A 15,076-nucleotide genomic window follows, 5' to 3' on the forward strand; every position below is an offset into this window, starting at 1 on the left:
GTGGCAAAAATGAAGGAAATTGACATCGCTTTGATTTCACCTGTATTTTCTTGAGGAATGATTTAATTTTGGATATAAGCAGACAAACATGTTACATATAAGTAGCTGTAAATTATTTCGTTTTATTAAGTCATCATGTTATTTTTAACTGTTATAATAAATATTCTACATTATTAATTATTACATTATTTGTTAGCTTTCTCTTTTGCTTTTTTATATTTTATATATACTATATACTTGTGCCTTCTGCACGAGGCAACTGCATATTGATTTACTTCAGCATAGATTTGTTTATGCCCGATCTGAAAGCGACAGTAGAATGGAACAGAATTGATGTGTCCCATTAACACATCAATTCTGCACTGACCTCAAACAACTGAACAAAGAGCTACTACCAAACACAAAACACACATGTAGTCTGACATCTGCTGTAGAGTTAATAGGCAGTCTGCTGAATGGCCTCGGGTCCAATGCAGTCGGATTAGAAAAGTGTGCAGAGCATGTGTGTGTCTCTCAAAGGAGTCCTGAATCTTAACACTGAGTTTAAGATCTCCCTCTGTCACTACTGAATGAAAACACACAGAGATATACAGCCATTCACAGAATCGCCATCTGATAGTGTGTGTGTGTCTAATTGGTGTGTTTGTATTAGATGTCTGCACTTGAACCCGGCCCATAAACGTGACCAGATCCGACTGGCATTCTCAAAATAAACAAAACAACTCTGAAGTGATAATCTAAATTCATTTCAAACCTGAACCCAACATAAACCCAAACTGACACAAAGTAGAAGACATCTAATGTTCATATGTTCGTGTCTGTGACACATACCTTGCTATTGTTGGGTTTAATGCAGCGTACAAAGAATGGATTGGAGGCACTAAGGGTGGACATCAGGGAGTGCAATGAATTCTGGGTAGATAGAAATAAGTCATCTGTTACAAATTGTTTAAAACGTTGTATACCAAATGCACTTACTGGGGGTTTCACAGACAGGGCTTAAGCTACTCCTGGACTAAAATGCATGTTTTTGCTGTTTTAACTGAAAGCAACTTACTCTGACATTTCTTAAAATATGTCAGTGCCACTGTTGTGTCTCAAGATTCACTACCAGTAATGTTTTTTTTCTAAGGCACGTTTATAAAAGCTACTAAAATGCCCTAATTGAACTAAGGCCCAATCCTAGCTTAGTTTAAGCCCTGTCTGTGAAACCAGCCCATAATATACTAATAAATACTTGATGTTTTAGGTTATTAGAAACAAACGATAAACATACAATCACTTGTTACACTTTTTAAAGTGTAAGAGTAAAAATTGTATCTATACATTCACTTACATTTAAATTGAACTGTTGTTTACCTGTTCTAAAGCATTGTAGTTTCTTACCTTAAATTGGGAGCTAACTGTAGGTCTGCGATACTTTGAGCCACACTTGACTGTGTCCTGTCCAGTCCAGGTGTTCACTCGCTCAAAGAGATCATACACAAAATCCAACCTGAGAGAACAGGAACGTGTGAATACATGGCCTCATTGAGGACAGTTACACAACTGCATACAAACACACACACACCTGCTCTCCCTGAGTAAGTTGAGAATATCATCTCTGAATGTGTCTCTGTTCTTCTCCAGGATTCCTCTGACATCATACACAACCTGCAGACAAAAAGCAGGATGTTAACCAGAGACATGACACCTGCAATGCTGACGTTGACCAGCGTTGATTCTTTCCCCCCTCATTCTCCAGTATATGCACCATAACACATAACAAGTGAATAGACTACAATTTTGATCTTTCTTTTCTCAAAATAAAACTTGAAACCACTACACCCTCTTATTAAAAATTGCAACATTTTCAATATATAAAAATTCTTTGTATTTCTTTGTATTTTACCGTGATCACCAACTTGGTGGCTGGTAATTGACAGACCATATTGTATCAAAAGTCTATTTAATCAAATATTTAATAAAATGCTATGTATGCTAATAAATAATGCTTCTTGACCCTTTTATAAGATAAATGCTCCCTAAAATTACAATTTATAAATTGAATAAACAATATCTTTACCTATACCTATTATAAGATATGACCTATTCTGTTTTACACAATTGAATTTGATATATGAACAAAATGCCACTTAAAGGAAATGTGAAAGATGCTTATACTGTAGTTGATAATTTACTTGCATGGATATGGTATACATTTTTTTATTTTTTTTATAAAAAAATAATATATATATATCTTTATTTTTTCTGTTATTTGGTGGAAGTTTAATCCAACTAAAATAAATAAATAATAATAAAAACAGTAGACATGGTGCTGTACCTCTCCTGCGTAGTGCTTGATTCCAAACTGATGAACTGCAACACGAGGCTTAACATAGAACTGATTCCTCTAATGATATGGAGAGAGAAATAGATTAGTGATTATAGTTATCATATCCAAGTTGATTATTATGCAAAATATTCATATAAGTGGTTGATGATCAATATGAGTTTGTTTGGTCCCCTCCATTTGGGTACATTCCTGCCTACAGTTCTTGACCAAGCAAACCTACTGCCCTTCAGAAAAATTAGTGTGTGTGTGTGTGTGTGTGTGTGTGTGTGTGTGTGTGTGTGTGTGTGTGTGTGTGTGTGTGTGTGTGAGACGTACAGAATGCTGGCTATGGAGTTTCTCCAGTAATGTGCCATCAGTGCCTTTAGGAAAGTGACTCTCCTCATTCACAAGAGCAAGCAAACCCAACTTCTGCAGAGAAAACACATGCACAGACAGACTCAGATCTAGAACATCAGAATGTAGACAGTGTTTTTAAGTGATTATGTTTGTGTTTTTACCTTTTCTATGAGATCAAGGCACTCTCCATTGTCCATCCAGTTGACATCATCCCAGACCAGCCCTTCTCTATGAAAATATTAAAATGGCAGAGAATTAGACTATGTTCACCCTGTGCTTTGGTTGATGGTGTTGGTGATGCGTTGGGTGTGTTTATATTTGTAATGACTTACTTGTTGTACTCAAGCTGTTCTAGAGAGAAAATGTGCTTGTTGAAATACTCCTGTAGCTTCTCATTTGCATAGTTAATGTTGAACTGCTCAAACCGGTTCACCTGAGAGGGAGAATGGAAATATAAAAGAGGGGAATAACATTTGTAATGACCAGTGGGTTAAAACCTCTGTCTGAAACTAGTCAGCATGACTCTCACCTCAAAGTTCTCAAACCCGAAGATGTCCAGTATACCGATGGATCTGAAGTCTTCACTGCCATTGATATGGTTGTTCAATTTCCGAATGATCCAAGTGAAGCACTGAGAGTAGAGAGCCATCGCCATAGAGTCCCGTGAGTCCACCGCCTGATACACACACACACAAATGCATATTTGTGATGTTATTCTGACTACAGAAGGGTATTTAAGTCTTTATTACTGAATTAAACATGACTAGTTAAGGTTTAAAACTGAATAATGAAAACAATTCAAAAGACAACATATTCCACATGAAATTTTTTTTGTTTTTGTTTTTAAGCCATTTGTAGCAAAATCCTGAAAAAACACTTTTTTGTGCCAAAGGCATTTGTTTATGTATTGGATTTATGTATAAATATTTCTATATTTATTTATTAAAATATAAATTTTTATATTTCAATATTTAATTGCTTTACTGCTTTTATTGTGTTTTTACTGTCATGTCTTTTAATATGTTGTGTTTAATGTATTTTTAACAGAAATACATAATATGAACATTGGCATTGTATTTAAAAGTATTTGGAAATACTGTGATAAGAGGTCAAGTTGTAATGTTTAATGGGAAGAAAACTTTAAACCTGTGTCCATTCAGTAATAAAAGGGTAAATGAGGAGGGTGAAATGTTTAATAAAGATTTGCAGTAACATGTGAAGTCCTCTAGAGGGAGTAAGAGTTTCTGGTGACTACAGAAGTATTCTGATTAAATCTGTATTGTGTCTCAATTGCACTGCTGTACCTAATAAAACACTTTTCTCATTCTCTGTTATATGATGGACTGGAGTTCTGGAAGAATTTTAATTTAATTATTTTTCTTACACTTAACTGTAATACACTGGCATTTAAGTAAAAGGTATATTGTTCCAAACCCAAGACTTTCCTTTATCTTCGAAACACAAATTAAGATATTTTTTTATGAAATCTAAGAGATTTCTGTCCCTCCATTGACAGTCCACGCAACTACCACTTTGACGCTTCAAAAAGTTGATAAAAAGATCATAAAAGTAATCCATATTAATTGAGCGGTTTGTCCAAATTTTCTGAAGAGACTTGATCGCTTTATATGATGAACAGATTGAATTCAGGCTTTTATTCACATATAAATATTCATCAACTCACACATCAGTTGTTGAGGAAGCTCAAGCATGTTCGCTTGACGTGCGAGAACCAATGAGGTTCATTCTTGTGTTATGTAGCACGTTTGAGCTTCCGCAAAAACCAATGAGGTTTGTTCTCGCGCATCAAGAAAGTACAGATGAGCTTCTGATTATGTTCGCTGATCAATGATTTAGATTTCATTTAAAATATCTTCATTTGTGTTTCGAATACAAATTAAAGTCTTACAGGTTTGGAACAAAATAAGGGTGAGTAATGAATGTAAATTTTTTATTTTTGGATGAACTAACCCTTTAAGGTGTAATGTATGATTTTACAATTTCACATTACAATTTAATGTTTGTTTGACTGGGTTTTGTATAAGCGTGTAAACAAACTTTGTTTGTTTAGTGAGTGTGTAACACCCTGTTACCTGCTCTACAGTGAGGGGTGTGGTGATCTCCTCTCCTCTGAGGATCATGGATCTGTGGGTCAAAACTTCAGCCAGCTGGGTACAATCCAACCCCAAAAGATCTGCAGCTTTACTGAGAGCTACACATACACAGATTGTATGAATATAAATGTAATGCAATTATCATCAGTACAGTAATGTCAAAAAAACAAAAAGCTCATGAATGCCAAATCAAGACAAAAGAGAAAGAGTGGAGAAGTGATTACCTGCTTTAGAGCAGACTTGTGCACCACCTGCCGTTAAAAACTCGATGTTTCCCATATGCAGGATTCCCGACAGGAGCCTCAACACCTCCTTGATGTTCTCTTCTCCAAATTTCATTGTCCTCAGAGCATTCTAACACAAATCACAGTCAATCAGCATTGAAACACAAGAGAACCATACATTTTACACACTACCTTTCAACATTTTGGGGTCAGAAATTAATACTTAAAAAATGTATTAATACTTTTATTCAGAAAGGATGCATTCAATTAATCAAAAGTGACAGAAAAGATTTATAAAATAAATAAAAAAATCTCAAAATAATATTAAGCCACGTTTCCACAAAAATATTAAGCACGACAAATATTTTCAACATTGATAAGCACCAAATCACCATATTGAAATGATTTCTGAAGGATGACGTGACACTGAAGACTGGAGTAATGATGCTGAAAATACAGCCTTGCATCACAGGAATAAATTACATTTGAAATTGTATTCAAATAGAAAAGAGTTATTGTAAATAAATGCAGCCTTGGTGAGAATAAGACACACATATATGCAAAATCATAGCATCTCATTGGATGAGCCAAGACCAAATCTGTTATAGATTATAGATATTAATTGCTATTGCCATTACTTTTTTTTTGTTGCTATTTTTCATTGCTATTTATTACAAAATCCATAAATATCCAAACAATACACTCTAATAAAAAAATTGAAAAACAAAATGTGTGCTTATACATTAGTGCAGTGGGTTGCTGTTGTACAGCAGTGGAGTGTGTGTGTGTGTGTGTGTGTGTGTGTGTGTGTGTGTGCGTTCATGTGCTGTACAGTAGTCATACAGTGACGTGTTGTCATGTTGTGAGTGTCTCACCAGCACTTCCTGAAAAGTCTCAGTGTCATTAATGGCTTTGTCCTTCACACATCCTGACTGACCCAGATAATGAAAGCCCTCCGGAGGGGAGAGGGAGAACGACTCTGTGAAAAAATGAGTGAGAGCGATAAACACAGATCTTAAACAAACTGATACTGTGTCGCAAACAGCACTGATTCACTGCGATAGTGTGACCTTCTGACTTCTCAATCTCATTCGACAGTGACGTCAGCAGACGGTGAACCCTGGCTTAGGTGACTAAACTAAAAAACCATGAATAACACAGATTTCCTTCATCTAAAGTTAAAATAGAGGGAACATATTAAGTGACTTGGTTCAGACAGGCAGCAAAAATCTGTTTAGTTGCTTGTGATGTTAAAAAGAAAAGTGCAGTCTATCACTTACTGAATTTATTCATTTGCGCTCAGACGTAGTTCTCATCAGTGTACTCAATAATGAATGAGTGAAGGCCACATGAGCCAACCAATGTAGATACAAGTCTGAACAAATGGATATGATTCCATCCATAAATGGTAGTTAACTATAAAAAATTGCATTTCAAAAGCAGATCATCTTTATTTTTCAGTGCTAACCAGGGTTATTATAGTTATCTAAAACTAAAAATATAAAAAATAAAACCATAAAAAAGTTACTTTGAAATAAAAGTTAACTGAAATAAAATAAAATATAAAAAAACATATTTTATTTCAGCTAGTTACCAAGGCAGCATTTCTCTTTTAATTTAGTCTAACTTGATGTACTAAAATAACTTAAACTAAAACTGAAATAAAAATGAAAAAATATTGACTTTTTTTTTAAGTAATAAAAATGATAAAAACTTTATAAAATTGATAAAAATGTTCAAAGAATTCAATGAAAAATATAGGAATAAAAACGAATATAAAATAAAATATAAATAAAACTTTCTACTTAAACTTCTTTCTCTTATTAAAATCCACTAACTGAAATGAAAATGAATAAATACATATAGACATATTTATAATAAAAATGACAAAAACAATGAAAATAGAAAAATGCTAATTAAATATATAGAAATAAAAACATTCAGAATATAAATATAATCTATAATAGCATCTCTATGACACTAAATAACACTGGTGTTAACAAAGTCTATGTTAATTTGTTCCCAGATAAATATGTTTTTCCAGATTAAAGGTCATCTATATCCCCTTAAAAATGAAAGTACTTTTCCAACTCAAGGGATAGAAGTCTAGAAATCTGTGGACAATGTAGACACTAGACAACCCAGACTCACCCCTCTGTTCTGCGCTGGTTCCGGCCAGCAGAGCATAGAATATGTGATAATTTCTTTCACCGGGATTTTGACGCACAACTCGATTCTGACAGAAATGCACACAGAAAATCCAATGAAGACATGATCACATAAATGACCATGCAAACAAAATCATACATGCAAAAGTTTCATGACTATTAAAAGAACTCACCTTTTCTAAAAGGTCTGTGTGTTGAAAATAAAGAGTCAAGGCAAATGCAAAAAGAGACATTATCAGAGCATTACCATCTCTGCAAATTACCATATTTTCTTTCAGGGCAGATCTTGATATTACATGTTTTTATAAACAAAGTATCTTTAAAGTCACCTCAGATAACTAGATGCTTTGGCTAAAACAGCCTAGAAAATGAATCCTACTGCTGTTGGGCATTGATGGTGCTTTCTGAACTGTCTGTGCTTTGCAGGACTGTTACTTCTGAAATCTGCTCTTCTAGTGCAATGGTGTTGTTAGAAAAGTCACCAACTGATCACAGCGTGTGTGAGTTTCAGTTGCTGAACGGGATCGCTTAACTATCACAAACTATCAGACACAAAATAACTCAAAATCCGAGTGGGATTACTGATAGCCACAAGTGGCACCCCAGTACAGGTGTATGAATAAAGCTACAGAGATGAACTAACAGCTGACACATCCAAACAGAGGATACAGTCTGTGATTCTTCCTCCCTGGATGTTTCCATGCTGGCTGAAATGAAGCTGGATGAATTTCCCAAAGCGACTAGAGTTGTTATTATGAACAGTTTTAGCATTTCCGAACGCCTCCATTATTGGGCTACAGAGACAGAGAGATGAAAAATTCAATGAAACGAGTGAGCACACTGTATATCGAAGGTTTTGTATTATTGAATATGCGTATGTACCTGCTCTCCAGAATTGCCTCCTCTACATGTGATGATGCCGTCTTTGTAGTTGAGAGCGCCACACTTTGCTGACTCATTGCAGACAGAAAGCGCAGGATCATCTTTGTGCTCTCAGTTTTACCCGCTCCACTCTCCCCACTGACACACAAACACACATACAGAAAATGTCAGCGCTGAAAGATGAATATTAGCTGAAACAGTTGTAATGAGCTGATGCGATCAGCAGAGGGCAGTTGCATTATGGGTCTCATTCAAGGAGTCTTTCAAGATTCAAGAAGCTTTACTGGCTCAATAAAAAGAGTTTACACATTGTTAAAGCATGAATAAACTAAAAAAAATACTAAAAAACTTTTATTCAGAAAGGTTGCATTAAATTGATCAAAAGTGACAGTAGTTTTACCTTACACTATATAGGCTACTATTGGTGCATTTTCGATAAAAAAATGCAGTCGTGGTGAGCAAAAGAGACTTCTTTCAAAAAGAAGTTTTACCAAAACCAAAAAAAGGGTTTTACCAACCCCATTTGAACAGGGTACATATAGCACTATCCACTAATTAGATTCCAACTCTTAAATAAAAGTGTATTTCAACAAACACTCTGTAAAAGAAGGTGCTTAACTTTTTAGAAAATGGTGCTTGTCAACCTCAGGTGGTCGAGGTAAAATTTTAGACATTTAAATACAGTTTAAAACACTGATGTGTGTCATTTTGCACTAACATCAAATTTAATTCACAAAATGAATATACAAAGGCAAAACCTATAGTAGGACAGGACAAAATAATAACCAATAACCAGGGGACACAGGGATACACAAAAGTATCATTGCAAAATGATGTTCATAAATGTAAAAGTATGTTATGTCTGTGCAAAGCTTTTGTTTTTATATCCTACCCATTGCCCTTTTCATAAGGCAAGACTTGTTTGCACTCCCTGTGGTTTCATCCAACAAGCCTGGGAGTTTGTAGGTATTAGATTTCCATTGCGATTCTTTGTTGTGGTTTGCAAAAATGGCAAAAGAAAGCGTTCTGGAATCGTGTGTAGTTACAGCTTGAGTGTAAGAATCATACTTCAGTTTCTACCAGGATTTCTGTGCAGTAAGAGCAAAGCCTGTCTTTTTATGGTAGCCCTATCGGTGTCCGCATGTTTGCTGAGTCTGTACATGCTCAGGACTTTTCATAGTCTAGGCTTAGCCATGGCGGTCAGGTATTCTGCCAATTTGTATCCTCTATGTCGGCTCTAGCTAAAGCTGATGAGAGATCTGCAGCGTTGAGAACAACACAGCAGTCTGCCACCTTTAACCTCTGCATGCTTGAGTAATGAGTGCTGTCAGGTAGCCATGAGTTTGACCTCACACCGTAGTGAGAGGTCAGAGGTGAGGGTTAAGGTCATGGTGGAAAACTTTAAGGTCAGACGGTCTAAAAAAACTAAATTAAAATGAGAACGCAAGCGATAAAACTCATTTCAGAGCATTCAAAATGAGGCTCGCTGAAACCACTGGTTTGTTAAATGCATGCAGAAACACACCTGATGAGCACACACTGGTTGTTGGAGCGCTTCCACATCGATCTGTAGCACTCGTTTGCAATGGCGTAGATGTGAGGGGGAATTTCGCCCAGGTGATGTCGACTGTATCGTTCTACAGCTGGGCCATCATACAGCCCTGACAGACTCTGATAAGGGTTTACTGCTGCTAAAATAGAGCCGATATACGTCTGCAAACAGAGAGAAGAATGGAGAGACAGACAGAGGATGAGGAAAGTAGAAACACAAGTTTGAACAACCATATTTTACAAACACCCTCTGCATGTGTCTGTGAGCATGTGCACATGTGCTTGTGTTTTGGTGTCTACTGACCTACTTTTCTAACCACTGATGCAAAGATCGGATTGGTTGTTGAGATGTTTTGATTTGAATACCAAATAAGTGCAAATTGGCACCTAAACGGTCAAATGTTCAGGTGAGTTTAGGACTTGTGATACACTCCTGCATTTCTCTTCTCATCATATCATACGTATTATCATATATACATGTATGACTGAAGATGAAATTTGAATTAATATGATATAAAACCAGATTTAATATGCACTGCACAGCCACAAAAAAAGGTGTTGTTTGAATTTGAATAGGCAAATGCTTAAAAGTCTATGGGCCAGATTTAAAGCTAAAGGTCAAATTTAAACCAAAAGTTTTTTTGCGGCTGAGCTTATTGCTTATGCATTTGTAGGAGTTTCCCTTTCAGGAGCAAAATTTATGGGAGGAGAGTATTTAAATTAATCATGCAAGGTGATTTACTAAGGTTTGCTCTCATCAATGTACTGGCGCCATTATTTACCAACCCAAAAAAAGCAAGTCTTAAACCAGACGCTACCTAGTAGATTGCGTTGGTCATTATGGAAATAATCGTACTGCGTCTGTGTTCTTCTGCGCGTCATCAGTAGATCACGCGCAGAACTTTCCCCTCCCATCGGCGCTGTTTTGGAATTCCTAATTTGCCCTGTTTAGTAAATCTGCCCCTTAGATTGGATCATTATTGCAAAGATTATTATGTTTCTAACATATTCTATGTTTTTGCAACAGTTCTTCTACCCCTAACTGATAGAGTGTGTAGTTTTTCATTTCTTAAACAACCATGTAGGAAAACACATCATGGCCATATTCCAGGATGACAAGGTCAAGATTCATCAGGCTCAAATTGTGAAAGAATGGTTGGGAAGGAGCATGAAGAATCATGTTCACACATGAATTGGTACATCTGAGTCTAGACCTTAAATTCATTGAAAGTCTTTGGGATGTGCTGAAGTAAACTTTACAGAGTGCTTGACTCAATGCATTGTCAATATAAGATCTTGACCAAAAATGTATGCACATCTTGATGGAAATAACATCACATTTATCATGTCGTTCCAAACCTGTATGAATTTCTTTGGTGAAACACTAAAGAACATATTTTGAAAAACGTCCATATAATAAAAATCAGTGGGATCCAATGTTGTTTTGTACCCCACTGACTTTTATTATATGGACAAAAACAGTTGAAACATTCTTCAGAATATCTTCTTTTGTGTTTTGCAGAAGAAAGAAACAATAAAGACTTATTAAGGCTGGAACATCTGTAGCTGTTTCCTGCTAATGTGACTCTACTGATGGGAATGACTGTCAAAATCTAATTTCTCCCACAGAATCTACAAAGGATGACACTTTCAATAACCTTTGCATGTCTCGTTTATGAGGTTTGCTCAGTCAAATCAGCAACATGAATTTCCACAGTAGGTTTTATAGTAATATTTTTGGACTGTAATTCAGCAAGAGGCAAATGAAAAACAGGTACAGTATAGTAGGAAGTTTTATGTAGACGTTAAGCTGTCAGAGTGTGGTCCTCAGAAGAGGGAAAGCCGTCTCCTTGAGACACAGGTGTTATTAGTTTGTTCTGAATGGGCTGGTGGGATTCCCTTTTCTTTTTTAGTACAGGACAGATGAAGTAATTGTTTTGTTTTTTGCACTGGTGTTTCAGAGTGTAGGTGACAGAATCTATGCTTGGTATGCTAAAAACAAATACTGAACAATATATACTGTCTATTGTTTTTTTTAAAGTAGGATGTAAAACTGTATAAGAACAATGGTTTTTCCCACCAGTAGATTAGCTTAAAATTGCAGTGTACACTTAAATTCTTTTAATAGCTTTTTAAATGTGTGCTATAATGGTGCTCATAAATGGCAATTGATTATTCTCCCTTTAAAATACACTGAGGAGGGATTTGTAGGGCTGAGCAAATATGGGCAGAACTCTTTACTGCCCTAGTACTTCAAAAAGCCTTTTAGAAGTATACATGTGTATTAAACGTGTCACAATGACCTTCATCATCACAGTATGCTAATGCATATCTAGTGCAAGGGATTTCATCAATATGCTGATTGAGGACTGTTGGGACACTCCAGGCACAGGATGGTTCTGTCAGGAGAGACAGAGTCATTTGCACCTCAATGACACGTCTGTACCATTTGCTTCACAGGGCATATGCTTTCAACTACATACTGTTTATTTACTGGTGTGTTCTAATATGTAACTATGCCATGTTTGGTCTCATCTGACAGCTTATAAACTGAAATGAATGGTGGAGAACTTAATAGAGATATTTAAGTATCCTAATGTACAGTCTAGGTACTATTGGTTAAACATGCATTGAGGAGAATATGTTAATGTTCTTCTCCCCCTCTTGATCACCACACATTTGCCTCATCTTTTGGTTTCCTGTCGGTCGTTTTTGGTGTTGGTATTCCACTTATGTTTAACAATGCTTTGCTCAGGGTATAAGAAGGAAAGGTAACTGTTGATCTGGGAGAAAGGCTTTAACCCCGCCACTCCTGCACACCAGTGCGCAACCTCATACTACGAGAAAGGCTTTTACGGCCTCCTCTGCACAACTAAGTTTTCTATACAGTATTGTTCCATTCTACTGTCTGTATATTTAAACATGTAACTTAATAAATAACTATGCCTGCTTTAAAGGCTTTGAGAATCTTTCCTTTTATCACTGATGATGTTGAAAGCTAAAGTGGTAACTTTCATTATCTAAACGTTCAGGTTAAATCCTACATTTTCCTCTCAGTTCTAAGAAAGACCTTTAAAGAATAAGAGGTTAAAGAATAACAACAACTTTAATGGAGTCATATAAATATTTGAATTATACACGTCATCCTTCAACTGCCTTTTGTTACGATTATTGGTTCAAAATAGCAGCGTAAGCTTCCAGCCTTACAGTTGGATCCTGAAACAGTATTCAATATGTCATGACTTAACAAGCGGATAGCCATAGATTTCCTGAATGAGGCTTAAGTTCGAAACAGATCACGGTTTGCATGGAAAATTAGTAATGTGAAAGCTGCCATGCAAACACTGGAATGCACTGTTGTACCGAACCCGAGACTAGATGTAGGAGGTGGTCTGAATTCGGTTGCAATGGTACTGTGGCGCACTTCACGCCAAATGTGAATACAACCTTGGCTCATGTCTGCACTTGTTCAGGAAATAAATTAACCTGTGCATGCATTTTAGTCGATGACAACGTCATTAGTTCAACAGAACACATATAAGAGATGACAGTGGTCATGGTTTACCTTGGATACGGCCGAGATTGAGCATGCAGTGTAATAGTGCAGAGTGAGCGCAATCTGAGCGACAAATTAATGGCTCGCAATCCGCTGTCTCCTCAAAAGTTGTCTGTCAGCAAGCAGCAGAAAGCTGCCACATATAAAACACCCAAGTGTTCTTCACTCTGCTGTGCACAATAGCACCAAATTATTACAGAGGTAACAATCGCACTTGGATTCGGGCCGCAGCAAACGTGCCCAGTGTGAAACCCCCTTTAGACAATGCTGAATTTGGAAAAGCATACTACTCTCACTATTTCAACCATATAAAGATATGGCAGAAATAGTAAGAGTGATATGATAGTATGCTATATCGAACTCAGCCAAAGTGTGAAATACTACCCCAGTGAAATCCCCCAAATGCCCCCAAGAGGGTTTTGTCTCCACAAGTGCTACCTCAGAAATGCAATGAAGGTCTACAGCAGCTACGTCCTTCCCATAACCTCCCCTGGGTGTGTCTGCAAATGTGTATAACAGCACACTGAGGGGTTTAATTGGGAGTGAACGACATTAATGTGTGCATTGCTGTTTTTGTTGGGCTCAGTCCAATGGTGCTACTAATATCTTTAAAGGGATAGTTCACCTATAATAAAAATTGTCATCATTTACTCACCCTCAAGTTGTTCCAAACCTGTATGAATTTCTTTCTTGTGCTGAACACAAAAGAAGATATTTTGAAGAATGTCGGAAATCAAACAGTAGATGTGCCCCATTGACTTCCATGGTATTTCTTTCCCCCATGCTATGGAAGTCAAAGGGGCCTATAAACTGTTTGGTTACCCATATTCTTTTAAATATCTTCTTTTGTGTTCAGCAGAAAAAAATAATTCATATAGATTTGGAACAACTTGATGGTGATAAACTGATAACAGAATTGTAGTTTGACGTGCACAGACAGAAGCAAAAAGGAGATTGTAGTCTAGAGAGACAGCTGAGAGAGAGAGTGCTATGCATAGTGATGCATAATAAACTCAGACACATTATACACACACACACACACACACACACACACACACACCCTCTCAATAAAACGAGTGTGTAGGGTGAGAGTTGAAACATGATCCGGCCCAACTGAAGCAGAACTATTTCCTGCTACATGCTTGCACTACAAGGAAAGAGAGAGGCTGAAAAAGAAATAGAGAGAGAGAGAGCAATAAAATGAAAAGGAGGTAAACCTCACATGCAAAAGACATTTTCTGGATCACCAGCCCCCCTTGTGTGTGTGTATGTGTGTGTTTGATGTGGGAACTTGCTCTAGCATTTTCTGTCCAAATGTAAGCCCAAAAAAAAGTCCACAGCTGTTTATAATCAGAGTGAGAGCGAGAGAGAAACGTCTTTGTGTTTTAAATGCTGTGGAATCGGATCTCACCGAGACACACATTCCAGAAGATGAAATACACACACATGCTCAACCAGACGCTGTTATTTTCATCATGACTTGTATGTTTTTATTGGCATGGAGAATGTTACAATTTATTTGTACTGACACTAATAACTTTAACCTTAGTAATAGGTAAACAAACTATCTGTGATTTTATTAATAAATTTTTAATATAATATAGAAGTTACAGAAGACATTTCGTAGACCACCAAAAACAAACCACACACACACCACACACAAATAACACCCTAATTCGTTCTGATTGCTCCCATATGTCACCAATTAGCCAATCAGTTTAGCAGACCTGTGGCGGCTGTCCTAACTAGCCCATCAATTCTTTAGGTTTACAAATGAGGATGGGTTGAGATAGTTTTTAGTGTGATTTTATATGCGAACATTTAGGGGCCATTTACACGATGCCGTTTTCAACTAAAAACGAAAACTTTTTATGCATTTTGGTCATTCATTCATACGACAACGGCCTGAA

At 36.5% G+C, this 15,076-nt stretch overlaps 1 protein-coding gene across 1 annotated transcript in view; it reads right to left on the reverse strand.

Annotated features, from left to right (window-relative positions):
• myo10 (myosin X) overlaps positions 1 to 15,076 on the reverse strand; it is a 46,146-nt gene that overhangs the window by 15,067 nt on the left and 16,003 nt on the right. The window contains exons 4-19 of the mRNA XM_082173426.1: positions 9,585 to 9,772; positions 8,060 to 8,197; positions 7,847 to 7,971; positions 7,351 to 7,364; positions 7,161 to 7,245; positions 5,885 to 5,988; positions 5,010 to 5,139; positions 4,765 to 4,883; positions 3,201 to 3,347; positions 3,004 to 3,104; positions 2,833 to 2,899; positions 2,651 to 2,743; positions 2,324 to 2,392; positions 1,571 to 1,653; positions 1,387 to 1,495; positions 832 to 912 (exon numbers count right to left, since the gene is read on the reverse strand). Of these exons, the coding sequence (XP_082029552.1) occupies positions 832 to 912; positions 1,387 to 1,495; positions 1,571 to 1,653; positions 2,324 to 2,392; positions 2,651 to 2,743; positions 2,833 to 2,899; positions 3,004 to 3,104; positions 3,201 to 3,347; positions 4,765 to 4,883; positions 5,010 to 5,139; positions 5,885 to 5,988; positions 7,161 to 7,245; positions 7,351 to 7,364; positions 7,847 to 7,971; positions 8,060 to 8,197; positions 9,585 to 9,772 (1,653 nt within the window). The remainder of the gene's footprint in view (positions 1 to 831; positions 913 to 1,386; positions 1,496 to 1,570; positions 1,654 to 2,323; positions 2,393 to 2,650; positions 2,744 to 2,832; positions 2,900 to 3,003; positions 3,105 to 3,200; positions 3,348 to 4,764; positions 4,884 to 5,009; positions 5,140 to 5,884; positions 5,989 to 7,160; positions 7,246 to 7,350; positions 7,365 to 7,846; positions 7,972 to 8,059; positions 8,198 to 9,584; positions 9,773 to 15,076) is intronic.

The sequence above is a fragment of the Leuciscus leuciscus genome (assembly GCF_965113295.1).
Source record: "Leuciscus leuciscus genome assembly, chromosome: 6".
NCBI lineage: Eukaryota > Metazoa > Chordata > Actinopteri > Cypriniformes > Leuciscidae > Leuciscus > Leuciscus leuciscus.